The sequence below is a fragment of the Polistes dominula genome, unplaced genomic scaffold, assembly GCF_049000335.1.
Source record: "Polistes dominula isolate Pdom_NZ unplaced genomic scaffold, Pdom_raw_medaka contig_31, whole genome shotgun sequence".
NCBI lineage: Eukaryota > Metazoa > Arthropoda > Insecta > Hymenoptera > Vespidae > Polistes > Polistes dominula.
Genome location: NW_028300925.1, coordinates 4,402,561 through 4,422,921, shown reverse-complemented (window position 1 = coordinate 4,422,921; position 20,361 = coordinate 4,402,561). Strand labels below are relative to the sequence as shown.

General features: G+C 29.3%; 2 protein-coding genes across 7 annotated transcripts in view; both read right to left on the bottom strand.

The window, feature by feature from the left end:
- Positions 1-15,449, bottom strand: part of LOC107073885 (uncharacterized) — a 23,485-nt gene extending 8,036 nt beyond the window's left edge. For 2 of the 6 annotated variants that reach the window (XM_015334726.2, XM_015334728.2), the window contains exon 1: positions 14,978-15,119. The gene's annotated coding sequence lies outside the window, so the exon portion shown is untranslated. Of the gene's footprint in view, positions 1-12,289; positions 12,419-14,977 lie in introns of those variants that run through there. The other 4 variants (XM_015334724.2, XM_089171390.1, XM_089171391.1 and 1 more) reach the window with 4 other exon arrangements.
- Positions 15,158-20,303, bottom strand: PAN3 (Poly(A) specific ribonuclease subunit PAN3). The gene is made up of 8 exons (XM_015334717.2): positions 19,679-20,303; positions 19,298-19,555; positions 18,783-19,158; positions 18,568-18,684; positions 18,241-18,480; positions 17,881-18,163; positions 17,385-17,739; positions 15,158-17,181 (listed from the first exon to the last, which is right to left on the bottom strand). The coding sequence occupies exons 1-8, from the start codon at positions 19,754-19,756 to the stop codon at positions 17,065-17,067; spliced, it is 1,824 nt and encodes a 607-aa protein (XP_015190203.2). The 5' UTR covers positions 19,757-20,303; the 3' UTR covers positions 15,158-17,064.
- Between the last annotated feature and the right edge of the window lie 58 nt (positions 20,304-20,361).

The window sequence follows — 20,361 nt, the reverse complement described above, 5'->3', positions numbered from 1 at the left end:
AAATTAGTCCCTAGCCTTTTGCACTTTAACCCACATTTTTAGCCAACCGGACTTGTTAGAAAATGAGAACGCTACGTGCTTTGCTCGTACAACAAACGACGAAAAGAAATGAAAGAAAGAAAGAAAAAAAAAAAGAAGTCCCTAGTATTTTTTTTGTTCATTTGTTTTTATTACGGTAACTTCATTCATTCCCAATGTTCTCATTTAGTTACTGACAAGGTTTGAGATCAGGGACCACCGGTGTAGCTAGCGAGCCCCAAGAGAATCGACGTTAAAAAAACAAACCAAAAAAAAAAAAAAACAGAAAAAAATCATATCAAATTATTTTTTAACTTTTTTTTTTTTCAAAAACTTTTGACCTCATTTTATTCTTCGTTTCATATTTTTCTCGTTTATTTGAGAAAACGATTTCTCACGTTCTGTCTGTTCTTTTTCTTTAATTTTTTATTCATCCTTTAATCTTTTTCTTCTTCATTCACGAAAATATTAGAAACAAAAGTAAGTTAAGATCTAATATCGCAAAAGGCTTCTCATTTCGCTCGTGCATTTCACTCGAAAAGAAAAAAAAAGAAAAAAAAATAAAAAAAAGAAAGAAATGGTTCATCCATTTCGAAGGCAGTACTTTTTTTTCATGACTTTAAAAGTCTTCAAAGTACTTTAACTCTCGCTACTTTCGTCTCCTTATCGTCGTTTGTTTCGAGTTAATATTCGTGGTCCATTCTTTTCTCTCTCTCTCTCTCTCTCTCTCTCTCTCTCTCTCTCTTTTTCTCTTGCATTCTCTGCCTCTTCTTAAGAATGCAATCATTCCGAAACTCCTTCGCTAGATTCCTAAAAGATTCGTAGAAGTGCAGCTGCAGTTCGTTAACGCGCGGAATGGTTATTAAAATTTTCATCGTTGCTTTTTGGTAACGATTCGCGTCTCGTTAAGATTCATTTTTGTTCATTGAGAAGAAAGAAACCAAGAAAAATAACAAAAAAAAAAAAAAAAAAAAGAATTAAAACAAATAATAGGGAGGAAGAGAAAGAACGTGAAAATGAAAACAATTAAAATCAACAATTATTTTTTTCTTTTCTGGAAAACAGAAAAAAAGGGAGAAATAGTGAAAGAGAAATAGAAAAAAAAGAAAGAAGGAAAACTCAATTCAATAAATGAAATAATTATATGTTTTTTATGGTAAATACCTGACGTGTGTATGTGTGAGAGAAAGAATATTCATTCGACCTCGTTGTTTTCGATTCGTAGCAAAGAATTCGTCGTAATCGTTCTCGCATTTCCGTAACAGTTGGACCGATTAACTCGTGCCGATTAGCGAGCTTTTTCCCGTTTGTCAGCAGAGAGAGAGAGAGAGAGAGAGAGAGAAGAGAGAGAGAGATAAAAGGCTGTGGTACATGTATCAGCTAGGTTCCATTACATTGTAACTTTTAACAATAGCTTCGTCTTTCGAAATTTCGTTTGAAACGAGAATAAAAGAGAAAAAGAGGGAAGTACAGGGAAAGAAAGGAACAATCAGTCAGTCAAACAAAAATATAGTATTTTGTATTTAGTAAAAAAAAAAAAAAAAGAAATAACAATATTTGAAATTAAAAATAAATTATAATGAGAGAGATAAATTATTTGTTAATAATATATAGAAGTTTATATATATATATAATATTATATATTATATTTAATATTTATATATAAATATAATTTTATAAATATAAATTTTTATTTATAAATAATAAATATAATATATAATTTATTTGTATATATTATTTATAATAATAAGATATAATATAATTATTTATAAAAATCTTTTATATATAATAAATATATTTATAAACAATAAATAATAAATAATAAATAATAAAAAAATTTTATTATTTATTATATAAATTATATTTGTATATTATAATTTATTATTTATTCTAGTGAAAATAAATAGAAAGAAATATGTGACGTTGATTTTTGACGAGTCATCTTTCGAATTTGAAAATATTTCTTATTATTAGAGAAAAAACTTGTTAGAAAACAAATTATGGGAGGTGTGACTACGCTGAGAAGTCACATTCTTTGTATTTTTTCAAAGATGTTGATCTTTCGATGGGAAGGAAAATGTAAATCTCACAATCTCTGTGTACGATCGTTTGTATGCCATGCTCGTGTTTCTCGATTCTTTCTTTCTCTACATATTTTTTTTTCCCCCCTTATTTTTTTTTTTCCGTATTTTTTTTTCCTTTTTTCATTTTTTTCTTTTCCTTTTTATCTGTCAACTCATCTTCAACCTTGACAGATTTCTTTTTATCTAACTAAAAGAGAACTAAAAGAGAGAAAAATCTGTAGAAAATAAAACTCGAAGAGAAACAAAATTTTCTTTTTTTTTTATTTTCCTTTTCATTCATCAAATATGTAAATCTTGATTCATTTATTTATATCTATTTTTTTTGTTGTTGATTAATAATATAATAAAATGCATCTAACTATCTTCTGTATTTTTCATTTTATTCTCATTGTACTATGCACTAAATGTAAACAGCTGACAGTAAGACATTTCCTTAAATTTTATTCCTATGAAAATAAATATAATAATTCCTTTTATTTCTGGATCACATGAATATTATATTTTCAGTATTGTGGAAATATAGAAAGAGAGAAGAAGGGACGAATGGTTAAAGTATTGGAATTTCTAGAACGGTATACCCTCCTTCCTTTCAAATTCTACATCCGAAAAGAAAAATATTAAAAATTCATAGATAAAAATTATTCATTTAAAATAGAAATTTTATTTGAAAGAAAGGTAGAGGAATCTCATCATAGATTTAAGTCAACATAAAAATCTATTTAACATGGGAAACTAATATAACATATTGTTGATCGTGCTATGAAGAAAAAATTCTATTAAATCAGAAAAACACCCTCCTAGAGAGTTGTGTAGTCCTCGAAAGTATATTTTTATAAGATTCTCTCCTGGACAGAGATAATCTTGTGTGTATTTGTGTGTGTCTGTGTGTGTGCTGTGCAGACAACTGTTTGCCCATGGATTTAGTTTACGAAGGTTCAAAAAGATAACGTTAACATATGTGTTAAGATTAGATTTGATTTACATAAGGAAAGAAACATTTCTTATAGAAAATAAGAGAAATGCAATTCATTGAAATAATACAGTAAGTGTCAATTTAAATTATACATTTATACGAATATAAGATAATCTAATAACAATAAATTCGATGAAATAAGCTTAAATTTGTAGCATATATACATATATATTATATATATTTATATATACATGCATATTTGATATTTTTCCATATGATTTTAATACGAATTACTCTAATGAAAATATTCATAATATTTCAAATATAGATATATTTTATTTGAATAATTAAGTTAATTTAAATTTATTTACCCTGATTAAAATGATATTAGATGCATACCAATATTGATTAATACACGACTGAAATTTTTCAAAATGAATACGACTCGAATATAAACAAAATATGTGATTGATTGATTTCATTTAAAAGAAAATCTTTCTTGTACTCTCCAAACGAAGTATATTTTATATATTGTTTTAAATAAACAACAAGTAGTATACCATCGACAATCGAGTAAATTCACTTTTTCAAATTCCATATTTGATTTATTGAGAATTGACAAGCAACATACTAGCCAATGAAGTACGACGTTCAGCCTATATTCAATTCCGCTTCAAAGCCGGACCCGGATTGATTTGTTTGCTTGCGCAAATATTATCACACTGCTGTCTTCGATATTTATATTTATATATATATAGAAAATAAATATGTTCCTCGCACCCTACTTTAGACAAAATACGACTATACAATATATATCCTCAAATCAATAAATTTCTTTCTATTATAATATTGTTTCTTTTTTTCTAATTTTTATTTATTCATATTTTGTACTTTATTTTTTTATTTTCAATTAGGATAACCGAGACGAAAAAATATATTCTATATATACAGCATATTTACAAATAGTTTTATAATTTGTGTTTAAACTTTAAATAAACCTGTAGTCACCCTAGTAGCACAAAATATTGAAAAATATTGAATACATGTGTATTTAATATTAAAAAGACATTAAATGTTTTTTTTTTAATATTAAATTAGATTTAAATTAATATTAAATACATATGTGTATTCAATATTTTTCAATATTTTGTGCTACTAGGGAATATATAAAATTTTGTTCTTATTTTTTTTTAAGTGTAGAATGGAAAAAACATATATACAAAAGAATTTTATTATAGAGTAATAAAACTAATTGTTTTAAGGAATAACGATGTTATATATGAATTTGAATTCATTCTTCGTTTTTTTTTGGAAAAAGACGAGTGATTTAAGTCGATAGAAACAGTAAGACTAATAGAAGATCTATTTTCAAAAGACAAAAAGAGATAATAATAGAATTACTACTTATTGTTCCACGTTTATTTTATTTTCTATTATTTTATAGTTTTTCAAGAAAATGTAATTTAATTTCTTAAATCAATAGATAAACTCTATCTCAAAATTAGATAACCTACGCTTAGAAAGCTTTAAAAACGTAAAAATAAATATTTTCTGTCTCTAAATTTACAACAGTGCAGAATAGACAGAAGTATTGAAACCAAATTGAAGAATATTTTTCTCATATACTTGGTACCAAATTTCAATTTCATATTCCTTTATTACTTGCTTGAATACCGTGAATTCATATATTATCTAATTGAAGTGTGTATAATTTTGGTTTCTCGAAGAATTTTAATTGGTTTTAATTTGGTTAATTAAATAATATTTGTCTTATATTTTGTTTTTGGTACCAAATTTCAATCTCATATTCTTTAATTAATTTCTTGAATATTTTGAATTTAAATATTACCTAATTAAATTATGTGTAATTATGATTTTTCTCATATTTTAACAGATCAATATAAGATTTTATCTTTAGGATTTAGTTGGTCATTTTACGAATTACCGGATTATACAAAATAATAATACTTTTAACACATATATATATATATGTATAACATACGTTGTTTTCTTATCGTCCCTCCCTTATTTACAGCGAGGATAAACTTATCGGCGGACGTCGAAGCCTCCGGTTCGAGTATACAATTTCCAGAGAAAGAGAAAGGAAGAAGAAGATAGAGAACAACGAACAGACTAAATGGTGTACGTATATATCCGAATATAAGATCAACGTCCCCTACTTGGATATGTCGACTACTACCACCTCTGCTCTGTTCCCTCGCCACAACCAACCAACCAACCAACCAACCAACCGACCAACCAACCAAGTCTTTCTGTTGAGTCTCTTTGTATTATGTTCTACTTTACTATCTTTCCTTATTTTCCTTCTTTTTCTATTTATCTCCTAATCTATCCTTTTATCTTTCCTTCCCACTCTCCCAATTTCTTTCATTTACATCTTTTTTTTTTCTTTTTTTCATTTATTTGTAATCATATTAATGTGTGTTTTTTAACTTTATATTCCCTAGTAGCACAAAATATTGAAAAATATTGAATACGTGTGTATTTTCTATACATTAAATCTCTTGTTAATATTAAATACACATGTATTCAATATTTTGCGCTACTAGGGTTATTTATTTTGGAATTCTGATATAAAAGAATATTTAAGAATAATAATATTAAAAATTTTGTAAAACAATAAGACAAATAAGACCACATTGAAATTATAATTAAATTAAAAATAAATGAGTTTGAAATATAATCAAAATTTATAAAAAAAAAAAAACGATATTATTAAATGAAAGTATCTTTTGTAACTTTTTCACAAAAATATCTTTTTCGATAAATTTCTAAAGTAACAACCACTACAAACAGGCAGCAATTGTGAATCTTCTAAATCATGGAAACGAAAGTACACTTTGTTATTCATTCACATATCAATTATTCATGACTGTGGTCAAAAAGAAAAATAAGGACAGAAAAGGGACTCGGTTGTAACAACCAAATTGAATACATTCTTTATATACATATATGTATATATTATCATCGAGAGAAGTTTTAAAAAATGTTTCTGTATATGCAGATATATTTAAAGTGACCAATGAGTGGCCAGAAATAATATTTTTCAACGAAATCATCGCTTACATATTTTATTTTTAATTGGAATTTATTTCTTTATCTTCGTCACGCTTATTATTCTTAATCACTTGTAATTTGACTTTATTTCACGATTCAAATATTATATGAAGAATAAATAGAAGCCTTGATTGCTGCAAATTGCTTTCCTTCTCATCGAAATGTTATTGCTGTAACGAGTTCTCTTTTTCTTCCTCATACTCATTCATTCATTCACGTTACTTTTAAAATTCATGAATAAGGACTCACTAACGAGGAAGATATCGAAATTAGGTTCTTGCTATGGCGTTCTCTAATGGCATGAATGTTGAATATCCATCAACTGTCGATTAACACATTGTTTAACGAGAAACTTGAATAAAGAAGAATATTTGAAATATATGTAAATTTATTACTAGCATCGTCATTTAATGAATATATTTGACAATTTTTAATAAAAGATCAAATTTTAATGAAAATATTTACAACGTTATTTCATAATAAATTCATACATATTTGACACATGTTTAAATACGTATTTTCCAAAATGTACCTCTGAACCGAGGTAAAATCAATTTCACAGTACATATACACATATAAACATATCTATTACTTTTTGACGAAAATTGAATAAACGTTAACAAATGGGATGAGAAAAAGAGATAAAGAGAAAAGTGAAAATCGAGAACACGTTAGGACGTTTTATTCGTTGTCAAAAGCAAAGACCATATTGCACGTTTTCGTGTTAATACCTATACCTACATGTAGATAGATACACACATATGTAATACATATGCAGAATGACGATTTTAAAGAAAAAGAGAGAGAGAAAATGGTGCCAACGAAAGGGCAAAAGGAGAATGTAGTTCTACGATCGAAAAACAGCACGGTATACGAGGTCAAAGAAATACCAGCAGCTCAGAGTACTGTATCCGAACGAGCCTTATGCACCGGCACACCACTGACTATATCCAAAAGAGAAATTCTTTGACGATTAATTTTCGGAATTTTTCAAATGGACTCTTCCTACGGGTCAAAGGTACTCTTTGAAACTAAAAAAAAGGGAGAAGCAAAAAAAAAACGAGATAAAAAAGATGGTTGGTACGACGTCGATAATATTGACATACTCTTTGACACTGTTACATTTAAAAAAAAAAAGATTGCTTTATCGAAAAATAACTGCATATTCATTTTCCAAAATTTGTATTCGTTGATATTGAATTTGTGGGTATATCATAAGCCCCCCCCCCCCCACCAATGAATTGAAAATAGAATATACCCCACAGTATTTTTTGTTTTTCGTAAAAAACGACTATTAGGAATTGAATATTCGATTGATAATCCCTTAACCTCATAAAAAGCTCACTTGTTATGGGAACTTGAAGAAGAAGAAAGAAACTGACTGATGAAAGACACATTATCCTGAGCTGCAATACTTTTCTTTATCAAAGGAACAAATATAATATTTTATGATTAGAATTATCTACTGCTCATCGTATTGATAAAAAATAAATATTTTCTTGCAGCTTCTCCACATTTAATGAGATTTCTGGTCATTTCTGTTAAGTGATTTCTTTCTTTATCTTTTTTTTTGTTGCCTCAGTAAGAAGAGAAAAATATACATGTGACCGTTAAGAGGTTAAAAATAATTGATAAACGAGACGACCGGTGCATTTATTCTCTTTTCTTTCTTAATGTCTATCGTAATCGCATTGCGACGAAGTAAAAAAAACGAAACTCGAGATTACGGAGGAATCAATGAGCGCATAACAATTAGTGTGTATGTATTCAATTTTATTTGAAAAAATTAATAACACAAATAATATAACATTTTTCATTTGATATATATATTTGTAATTGATATTTATTAAAATTAAATATCGTCTGATATTAACACTAGATATACCACCATTTTCAGTATACCTATTTATACCACACTAGTAAAAATGGTGTATAAAAGTAAATGCTTTTTGAGACTTCCAGTCTTTATTTACTCTTAAAAAATAACAAAAAATGTTTAACAATAATAATTTTAATAGATAAATAGATTTATAGACATTTTTAAATAATAAAACGCTTAATTATTTACAGAATTCAAATGTTACACATGAAGTAGAAATTTTGAATTAAAATGGCCCGATTAATCAAAATGACTGGTCTGCTATATCTAGTGTTAAAATAGCAATAACAGTAATAAATTGTAAGTATCAAGATTTATTTATTATTATACATAATGATAAATGTAATATAGAGGGGAAGAAAAAAATGGAGTAAGAATTTCGCGTAACAGTTGCATAGCACTAATCGAGTGATTCGTCATCGTTAAAATAAAATTCACGTCTAGCTTATCTTACTGTTTTGTTTGGAACCACGGAAAACACGATTATTCTCGATGAAATTCACATTAGGGGGACATAAATATCGATGGTGTGGTGGGTGTGCTTTCACACGGAAGACAAACACCGTACACGCTGGACATGGTACCCAAATGAGAAATTACAAGCATTATCTTTCTCTTGATTCGTCGATCAATATCATAGCAATTATTGAAGCTTGAAGGAGAACAGATGTAACTTATTTGTGTTCAATTATCGTTTGATTATGCGATCGCATGGAAAGACATTTTATACCGTCGAATATTTTTCTTGAAATTTTTACTTCCAAAATTTGAAATTGAAATATATTATGATTTCTTCCATTTTCAAAGTAGATCAAAAATAATATTATAGTTATATAATCACACGAATAATTTTTATTTCAATAAAACACAACGATGAGATGATATATTTTGAATGAAGAGATAGATAAAAGAAAGAAACTAGAATTTTTTTTTTTTTTTTTTTTTGATCGCATAGACGAGAAAGCAGAATCGACTTGACTTGACTTGACTTGACTTGACTTGACTCGACTCGACTCGAGAAAGCAATTATATGCAGTGTTACGAAATTACCTCGGCTCGCTATACTTGCGACGTCACAAAAGCGGCAGATTCTTTGTGACGATGTGCACTGACCTGGATTTTCAGATGCACGTTTCGTAGACTTGAAAAGAACCGAAGAATAAAAAGAAGAAAAAGAAATAGATAGGTAGGAAGATATAGTAGTGAGGAATCTCTTCTTTTCGTATTGAGATGCAGTTTCGTGAACTCTCGATCCTCTCTCTCTCTCTTTCTCTCTATCTCGATTAAATTCGGATTAAACGAATAATAATTAAAGAAAATTAATAACAATCAAAATCTCATCATTATTTTGCTTGCTTATTATAAAACTTTGATTGATAACAATAATAAGTTACCTTTCTTCTCGAAAATTCGATTCTAATGAGTTTCATATTGAAATGGAAGCATTCGTTAGAAACACGAAAGAGAGATGAGAGAGAAGAGAATAGAGGAAATTGAAACTTGCTTCGATTCGAGGTGTCTCGTTTAACGAGGTTGATTAAATTACGTCGTAAAATTACGTTCACCTGCTAGATCGAAGCTTCCCGCGAATTTCTGGCCGAGTGAACGCATTAGCTGATGCTATTGCCGTTGCTGTTGATGATGGTGTGTATACATATGTATGCGTACATATATGCATATATGCATATATGCATGTGTGTGTGTGTGTGTGTGTGTGTGTGTGTGTACATATGTGTTTAACGTTTAAAGAGATACGGATGTATCAAAGCAAAGGATCACATTCAAAGCAACGCAAAAGAGACTTTGGTTATCTTTGTTCTTTAAACGAGTATCCACTGTAGTCCAAATAGGATAACACTGATAAGAGAGAAAATCACATTCGTGTACGTATGTATGCGTGTATGGTTTAATCGAGTGAAGAGGTGAAATGACGTCATCGTGTCGACGAAAACTATTTCATTAATTGTATTTAAGTCTTAATGACGATGAGGATGATTATTTGATAGCGATCAATAACACGTGTTATTAATGATAATAAAGAGATAACGAAATGAGGAATTTATCGAGAGAAAAAAGTTGTTTTATCGTTAAACCATTTCTTTAGAATATGTTTATTTTCGTTCAATAAAAATAACATTTGAAAATAATAATTCTATCGTTCGATTTAAACGATTGAGATCATTCGAAGACAAATTTGAATCGTTTCAGAGAGACAGAAAGAGAGAGAGAGAGAAACTTCTAGTGAATAGCTCAATTAGGTACGATCGAGAGCTACAAAGAACCGGATATTGTTGCATTTTCGAGATTATCCATGTTAATGGTAGGAAACTCCAGGAACTAACTCTCTTTCTCTTTATATATATAGATATATCTATGTATATATATATATCTTTTATACATATTTATTTCTGTCTCTGTCTCTCTCTCTCTCTCTAACAATTTGCACGAACTTAACTCGATCCTCTCTCAGCGATGACAAGTATTGCCAGCAATTTACCAACAATTTGCCCTCGTGTAACTCGAGCCGCCCTCGACGACGACGATAAATACCGTCCGCAATTTGTCGACCGGATTGTCGCGTCCCAAGCACACTATATATTCTCTCGCTAGTGTTAAGTCCGAGTATAGGTAAAAGAGTGAAAAATAACAAAAAAAAAAAAAAAAAAAAACAGAGACCATCCACGACCTGTGTATCATCTTTCGAGAGTATTCGATATTCTCGAAATTTGAAACAATTTTTGTTATATCATTCGAGATCACGACTTTTTTCGAACACGGTTCAAAGAGCCATTTTTTTTTTTTTTTTTTTTTTTTGTTATTATATTGCCAAATTTTATTTTTCTATACTTTAAAAATACTATTTATACAAAAAAACAAAGTTTGATTTCGACGAATACTTTACTCAAAATAACTGATAATAATTAAGTATGATTGGACACCTGGATGTGCAAGTGGTCTCGAATGGATTAAAATAAAGAAACCAAACAAATCACACATTTTTATTATGTATTAGTTAAAAAATGTTAATTATAATCAATAATAAATGATAACGCATATGTATTTGTTTTCGAACAAAATGTTCATTTTAATCGTTTATTTAATTCCGAAATTTTCTTTAAAACAACATCTAAATAAATTTGTTTCGTACAAAATAAATGTTTGTAATCTCTTCCTCGTGAGTATCTAATCCATATTAATCTCTTAAAAACACGATATATTTTTAAATAAAATCGTGTCCATCTCAAGCACTACATGTAAATGCCGGAACTATAATACTTTACCACTTTACATTCAAACAGATAGATGACATTTTTTTCTCTTTACAATTTACGTTATCATGTTCACTTTAAAACGATCTCTTCTTTCGCATGAATACGGATATACGATAAGCTTTTAAAAATAATAAAAAAAATAAAAGGTCTTTTAAACTCATGTATGTAAGATTTTCACGTAACTAGATTCGAGAGTATATATACTAAATGAGAGTATAATGAAATAAAGAGAGAGAGAAAGAGAGAAAAAATTCCAAAACTAGAAATTCGTAGCACCAATCACGTTTTCGTTTTGCAATTCGCAGCCTTCGAATAGAAACGTGGAATAGAGAAAACATCTCGAAACTATAGATAATACTGATACACGATAAAAACGCGTTATTTTATAGACTTTTTTTTCGAGCAAGAGAAAGAAAGAGAGAGAAAAAAAACGAAAAGATATGAGAATAGTAAAGTGAATAGACGAGAGGTCGAGTTTTATCAATCTTTCCGTTCCCTTTAGTATTAGATATTTTTAAATAGAATAAGTGTCTCCTTAAAATCGTACACCATTATGTTTACTAGATTTTTGCTTGAAAATTATTGATATAATATATTTATGATGAACAAAAATTAGAAATAAATATATTAGTACATATCTTCATTATATATTTTTAATAATTTTAACTTGTAAGTTTTACTTATAATAAGCAAATTAAACAAATACAAAAATAATGTACAAGAAGTACTCTCGTACGTTAAAATCGTACACTTTGGTAAAACAAGAGAATTACTTGGCTAACAATTGATCATCCTTTGTTTTTATTGTTATTGTTTAGTATCAAAATCAATTTAATATTCATTAAAATAAGAATAATTTAAAATACATTTGTTTAAAAATGACATATCTATTAATATACTTCAAATATTCAACAATTTCGATCTAATTTTTATAATATACAAATTTTCAACTCGAGATTATCACTGCGCAGGAACGTTAAAAAAAATATATTTTAGTTTAAACAATCCTAAATATTAATAAAGTACATTAGAGTATTAAACATACCTTAAATGATTGTTAAATAATCGAAAGAAATATTAATTGTAGTGTAAAAACACGGAGTATAAGTTTGATGCACCGTCCTCTTCGAAATCCACCGTTAGACTGACATGGTGTCCTCAATGAAAGTTTCTTTATTGTGAATATTGTTTATATGATACACCGAAGATTTGATATGTATGTTTAACGAGAATAATATACGAAAAGTCATATATAAACAAGAATAAATAAAAGAAAAACTTAAGCTGACTTTCATAGAGGACAACGTGACAGTTTAACAGAGGATTTCAAAAAGGGATGATGTGTCGAACTTATATTCCGTGTTTTTAAACGATAATATACATTTTCTTTGATTAATTACTCACTGCGCTCTCGACAATTTCAAATTTCAAATTTAACTGCAATAAGACATCGAATTCAAATGATTTTTTAATTAACTTCTGAATTCGAGAATCGTGATTGAAAAGAAAGATCGATTGAAAACAAAGATCACGACGACATCACGTATGTATTCCTAATTATATGTATATGTATATATTAAATCTTTTAACAATATTTAATTTATTTTTTAAGTAAAAATTAACAAATTTATAAATCATTTATAATGTTTAATTAACAAAAGCTTTTAAAAAGTAAAAGATATTTTATATGAAACTTTGATATGAAACCAAATATATCGACTTGATGATAATAAAAAAAAAAAAAGGAAAACACAGAAATATATAAATATCGAAAGAGAACCAGGAAAGTTAATAATACATAGATATACAATGTTATGTTAATAAAAGCTTTTAAAAATTAAAAACTCACTGAAATTGATAAAACTTTTACAATATACACATGCGTATATAAGAAAACATATAAAATCAATATTAAAAATAAATCTAAAATCAATGAACCAATGAACCGATAAAATAAATATATAACAATAGAATAATAATAAAAATTTGACCGACGAAGAAAAACCTGAATTAAAACGAAATGTATTAGATGAAAATGTATCATCATTGAAAAATAATTACCTTCGAATTATTAGCTATCATTCTTCCCTATCCTGTCATTAAGAAACATTATTTTTCGTTATAAAGTCGCCTAAACAAGATGATAATATCTAAGAGACAATACCATTGGGATTAAAATTAAGAAGTCAAGTGCTACAAACACCTCTATTGTGATTATGTTATATATGGCTGTGATTACCAATAATAATTAAAGTAGATCACAACAGTGTTAATACTCTGTGATATTAAAGTGTGATACCAGGGAAAAAATAAAAATTTATTTGGAATTGGTAGGAAACTGTAGTAATGAAAATTATTTGATTAGAATTTCTGAGATTCCAATACGACGTGAAGAAATTATACGCGTAGTTAAGTACTGTATAAGGCACTTTTTAAGTCTTAATAACATTTTAATAAATTACAAATATTTCTGCAAAAATGGCAACCTGTGGTGCTCCAGATGCGTTACAAGCACCTATTGTGCATTATGGAAATTTGAAGAATTACTCAATAACAGGTATTACTCCTGATGATTTTATTGAAATGTATGGCGAATTGGAATTTGATATGATTGCTTTGCAAAATGAATTCAAAAAGTATTGTAAAGATTATAAAGAGCCATTGATGATGGATAAGAAATCAAAGGCTGTTGAATTTTGTTCTAAGATTATTTATGAAGTTATTCCTGAATCGAGAAAAATGAAAAAGGAGACAGTTGATAAGATTTGGAATTTTAATTTCTTATATAATGAAGATGAAACAAAGTACACAGTATTAATAACAAAATATAAACAAAAGAATCCATTATTTACGACTGATAATCAATCACATAACATGACTTTGTCATTAAAAGAAGCTGGTTTAATAGCTCAAGAAACATTTAGTAGACTTATAAAGTGGGCTTATAGTCAAGGACAAAAATTGATGACACCACAATCTGATGCATATTTCAATAAAGATAACATGCTTAATTTAGCTAATGAACTTGATTTAGAGGAAGATGAACTTTTAATTAGAATAAGCCAGAGTACACAAAATGGTGGATATATTTTGGAACAATTTGATGTTGATATAGCTATGTGTGCATTATTAGCAGCTACTATAAATGTAAAAAATAAAAACATAAGGAAAAGTATACTTGTCAAAGCACTTGGATATTACATCAACAAAGGTTTTGTTCCTAACAAAAAACGAATAGATATTATTGCAAAGTATACTACTGGAGGTATTCCAGCAGAATTTGCATTAGAAGAACTGATTAAAGAGATTTAATTCGGTGATGATACAGCCAGACATGACCCAAGAGGTGGAGCTGATGCCGGAACATCAAAGGGTAGAAGAAGAGAGAAAGCATAATATGCTTCTCTTATGGGGCGGGTCTTGCCGGCGGAAAATCAATGGATAACGCGAGCGATGCGTGAGAACAAGCTAACGCGAGCCGATTTTGCATTCAGGAAAAGACCACGACGATCCAAGTAACTTATCTTTCACCTCCTTCTTTCACCATCATCGCCCCTACACCTATCTTCTTACTTAAGACTAGCGTTGCTACAATTTTCTCTCTCTCTCTCTTTCTTTCTTACTCTATATTTGTAAATCGAATAAAAAAGATAGGAAGCATTTTAACAGTCGAATTTGTTTATATATATATATATATTATTTAAATAAATGAAAATATTTTTTAATAACTTACCTCGAGTTGCGTCGATCTTCCTCGAAAGACGAACCGGTGATACAAGTTTGACTTCTCTGTCTCTCTCTCTCTCTCTCTCTCTCTGTTCTCTCTCTCTCACTTTCTTTTTTCTATCTGCAGACGCTGTGGATTTTTTTTTAAATTTTAAAAATTTTTTTTTATGGTGTATATATATATGTATTTATTTGTCTTGTTTGGTTTTTTTTTTTTTTTTTTTTTTAAATATATTTATCTGATTATTTTATTATTTGTTTCTTTCTTTGCCTCTTGATTTTTAATTGTCATTGGTTCACGTTTCGCGCGCAAGCCTTTGTCTTCTGTCTGCTGTTCGTACCTGGACCGACGACACAAACGAACTCTCCACCGACGACTACCAAGGATCTAATGCGACTGCGCTAGCAGGCAACGCCACCACACCACCATCAACAACGACCCACAACCTAGACCTTTCCAAGCGTATACTGAAACCACCACCGAATTCATCTCGCTCAGCTCGGTTCATTTGACGATACGCATTTACTCCACGAGAGAGAGAGAGAGAGAGAGAGAGAGAGAGAGAGAGAGAGAAAGAGAAAGAGAGAGAGAAAATCTCTTTTTATTACTCTTCTTTATCTATTGCTTATCATTAATTTGAGATTTATAGTATAGGTCTTCCATTTATTTTTTATTTTTTATAACGTTTATAAGAGAGATTAAATTTAATTAAATTTAGAAACTTAATTAATAACTTTGTACGTAAAAATTATTGTCATAATTAATTACTAATAATAATTGTAAAAATAATATAAAATGTAATAATTAATATTTTAAATGAAGAAATAAAGTTTGGATATTGAATTAATATTAATTCATTGATAATCGATACTAGAAAGCTTTAAAAATAATCAAAATTAATATGAAAATATTAGATTTCGAGATTCATATGTATCATCTTATTATTAATCTTGAAAGAAAATATCCAACGTATATAAAACAAGGACGTTGTTATAAACGATATCGTTCGTATGTCTTTTAGGTTAGCGGGCTTCATCCGTAGGAATAAATAGAATTTAATATTTTCATATTAATGTATATATATATATATATATATATATATATATATATATATATATATATATACTCTTTCAAGTATGTTCAATCTACGATAGGATGATTGTGATAAAAGTGGCAAAGCGCGGGGGAACAAATCACGAGAAGTATTAAGATAATTTAAGTGAAGAGCGATGATCCGAGAGTCGACGCAGTTAACACATTTACTTCTTGATCATTCCTTCGAATTTCATGATCAACCATGACATCAATATTCGTGCCCCTTGCACACACACACACATACCTATACGTATATGTACAATTGTACAAAGGAAATGAGATCAAGTTTGATCGCGCGTAGAGTGATCTAAGAGTAAAAAAACGAGGCTAAGGATAAAAATCTTGTAACCTAACAAAACTCTACTACATTTTCGAATAAGATCAAATAATATTGAACTTTCATCGGACGACCAAAGATAATTTCAAAGAAAATGTTCATCCATTCAAAGACATTTGGGATCGATAAGAGACTAGTTTCAATGCTTGTTAACAAACTAATTTGTATTTTGAAATAACTACAACATAGATTAAGATTGCTTTCAAAAATAAACATTTATTTCAAAATTAATGCTTACCAGCTGTATCCTAAAGACTAAGATCTCTAACCTATTACACCAACAGTGTTTTAGGTGTTTTCTTAAGATATCTTAAGACTTTTTGCATTATTAAGTTATGTGTACACTTTTGTTTTGTATAGTACCATAATGGATTCCACAGCAAATTCAAACCTTTACCAATTTACATTTTATCACATGATTCCCTTGCGTATGTATGTTAGATGTATTATAATTGAGAAGAAATATCCATCTACAGATTCGCGACTTTTGAAAATCATGTTTACAAACTGTATCATTCTCTTATATCGTCACATGAATTCTGTTGTATTCGCACACTTTCTTAAATATATTTATAAAGTTTAAAATGATAGTACCGCTAAATGGTGATATCACATTTATGGTTCGGAGTATGTATCTGGCTAATAAAAAAAGATTATTGGCCTAGACAGCATCTTTTGTCGATTGTACCAATTCCCCAAACGAAGTTTCCAAACATTGTCGTAATTCTGCATAACTTACAACTAATACACTTTGTTCATCCCGTGACATCAAACATATCTACAATGAAATTAAACAAGCCTATAGGGTTATTATAATTATAGATTTATATATGTTACTGTTAATGTACAAAATCTGGACATTGTATAGAATGCCCGGATTCTCTACATTGATCATAACATATATATATATATATATATAAATAGTGATGAAAATACAAATATAAATCTCTTATATTTATATAGAAAATGAATGAATTATACCTTATCATGAGATCCAGAGTCAAGCTTATTTAAGCAAGAGACAACATGTGCCATGTCTAACCAAGGCCTTCCATCTGCGGCTACTTGATGGAAAACATAATCCCTAAATAATTTGAGCATATACCTATCACCAGTTTCTGCCCAAGTGGGTTCCATATTTAATTCTGGTCTTTCATTGATGGTAGCCAATTTAACGAGTAACTTAAATAATCTTCCATTTTCTAATTCCTTGGCAAGCTCATTCTCGAGTACATCAGACCTAAGTTGAGCAGCATCTAATTGAGTATAAAAGCGTGCTCCAATCATTGGCATGAGATCTGTTACACTTCTTCGAGCTTGATTTGAAAGTAAATACCTAAAAGAACATGTTTTTTTTCTTTTTAATAAAAGATGTAGGTCTTCGTTTTTCGTTGTTTTCTTATGTATAGAAAATGCAAAGCAGTATAAGAGCGATATGAATTACTAGGCATACTTGGGACAAATATATAATACGAACAATATGAGATTTCGAAGATCGGTGGAGTAGGATCGTGCGACGAGCTCGAGAGAGGCCTGCATATTGTCGCGATGGACGGCAAGAAGACTGCGACATGCTAAAGCCAATACCAACTTTCCTAGTGCTATTAAATCCTCTTGTTGATAATGAGGTATGAGTGTAAGTGGATTTGTTGCAGTTCCATCAAATGTAACAACATCCGGTATAGCGACGCAACTCAAACGAAGCCGTGTACGTGACGTTAATAATACTTTGGTGGGATCCAAACACCTGTATGCCAAGCCTGCCAAACGCGTTTTATTTAACTATAATTGTAAAGATACAAGCGTATTGTTAGATAATAGAAAAATAAACACGAACCTGCCGCATGAATTACACGTAGGGCAGCAGTGAGTTGAATGATATAACTCCAAATAACACTTTCAGGAAGCATGCTACTATGTTGTTGCCTAAGAATAGTATTTTTTGTATGACTATACGGACGTGGAGCATTGGGATCCGAAGAAAATGGATCGGTATAACCATTCAATTCAGTCGATGAAAAATGCTTGTTTAATAATGTCTCTGATCCAGGATGATAATCATATACGAATACCATGGCTGTAACGATACTAAATTAGACAAAATATATACGATTATACTTATATATAAATATAAATATGTTACGGATAACTGTCAATTACGCACAATGATCGCCAAAGGCCTTAGTAGTAAAGACCTCTCTTAATTGAACTAAATTAGTGTGCGCTAGTCTTTTCCACATATCAACCAAAACCATACATTTTGTATTTGCGAGTCTGAAATCTAAGGACATTTCAAGAATTGTATACAATATAATTTCTATAATAAAGAAATAGATATAAACATGAAAATATATTTAATACGATTACACTGGTGCTCACCATGAACACGACGTAAACAATAACGTGTACCACTTTTTATACTGGTTGCTTTATACGTCGAAGTTTGATATCCAAGTACTGTAGAAGCTGGCTTATGAGTAGGTTCCAATGGACATAACTCGTGATAATTGTCTACCTCATTTGGTAGGTCAGGAAATCTCACCACATCGGGTTGAGCTAATACTAAAGCATTCTTTTGCAGAATGTCCATTCGTAAACTTTCACTGATAAAATAGCTAGGAGCTGCTTGCGGCGGGGGTGTGGAAGGGGCAGAGGAGCTACTTGACGAAGAAGTCTTGGATGGTTTGACAGGTTGCAAATGAGCCGGTGTACCTGGATATACATAGCCTGCTTGACCTGTTCCCATAGTAGCAATCTGAATCAATAAAGAGCAGTGGTCATTTTATAAAATAAAATGTAGATGTATATGTTCTCCAAATCTACACTCTCAAAAATACTGATGTATATCTCCTAACAGTAAATAATGATAAGACATGTTTTGGGGAATAACTTACACCTTCCGTTCCCTCTTCCCCTCCAACAGCATCTGTGCTAGCATTGCCAAGATAAAAATAAGTTGTGCCACCTACATTTTCTTGGGAATGATAGGAATTATTAAAAAGATTAGGGGAACTGCTATTGCTACCAGTTAAACCTCTCCCTGGTACAAATTCTGGGCTGGCAGTTACTTTCTTCTGCGAATCAAGGGAAAGATTGGATAGATGTTTTGTTACTGCGTTAGCATTTAATGTTGTCCCAGGACTTTGACGATTCTATCAGAATACAAACATTATTAAGTATAATTTAATACGATACAACATATAATAATAATAATAATATGTGATAAGCATATTATTTTATATATCCGCTATAATATATACAAACTATATTAATACCATGTAGGTAGCAAGTTTGGACTCCAATGGAACTCCATTTGTTTGAGGGGTGTAAGCAACGAACATTGATGGGTCCATATCTCCTTCAACCACCGCATTTACCACTATTACGTTTAATCTTTGCTTTTGCTCCCTCTTAGAACTATGATTCTTTTTTTAATATAATTGCTTGCTGGTTTATTCCTTAAGTAAAGGTAAGGCAAGAATAATCAATCTCAATATTTCCTTTGCTTTATTTTATGCTTGTACACTTTGATTTTTCTTCCTCAATCTGTAACAGATCTTATAGATATATAAAAAACAAAGAATAAAGAAACATGCACAAGTATAGAGGAAAATGTCTATGTTTACGCATAGACATATAGTTTTGCTTTAATCATAGAAGTATTAAATAAGAAAACCCTGTAAAAAAGGGAATGTGCATTATGCATAAATGAAAAATAAATAGACACTTTATAAAGAAACATTAGCAAATATATTATAAAATTAAATTTCTTTTGTAATCAATATATATTCTAGCTTTCAATTCCCTTTGCATAGCATTCTCCAAATGTTTTATTAAATGCTTATGGCAGTTAACATCACATAAACTTTGAAAATATTACTTTTTATACAAGAAACAAATTTAATTATTTCAAAATAAAATATACAAAGATATTATAAATAAATTTGATATGTTAACT

Coding starts and splice junctions, on each gene's coding strand:
- PAN3 (XM_015334717.2), bottom strand. CDS start 19,756: ATGGACCCATCAATGTTCGTTGCTTACACCCCTCAAACAAATGGAGTT. Junction 19,556..19,678: donor CCAAACTTGCTACCTACATG/GTATTAATATAG, acceptor GTATTCTGATAG/AATCGTCAAAGTCCTGGGAC. Junction 17,182..17,384: donor ACTCTGGATCTCATGATAAG/GTATAATTCATT, acceptor ATTTCATTGTAG/ATATGTTTGATGTCACGGGA.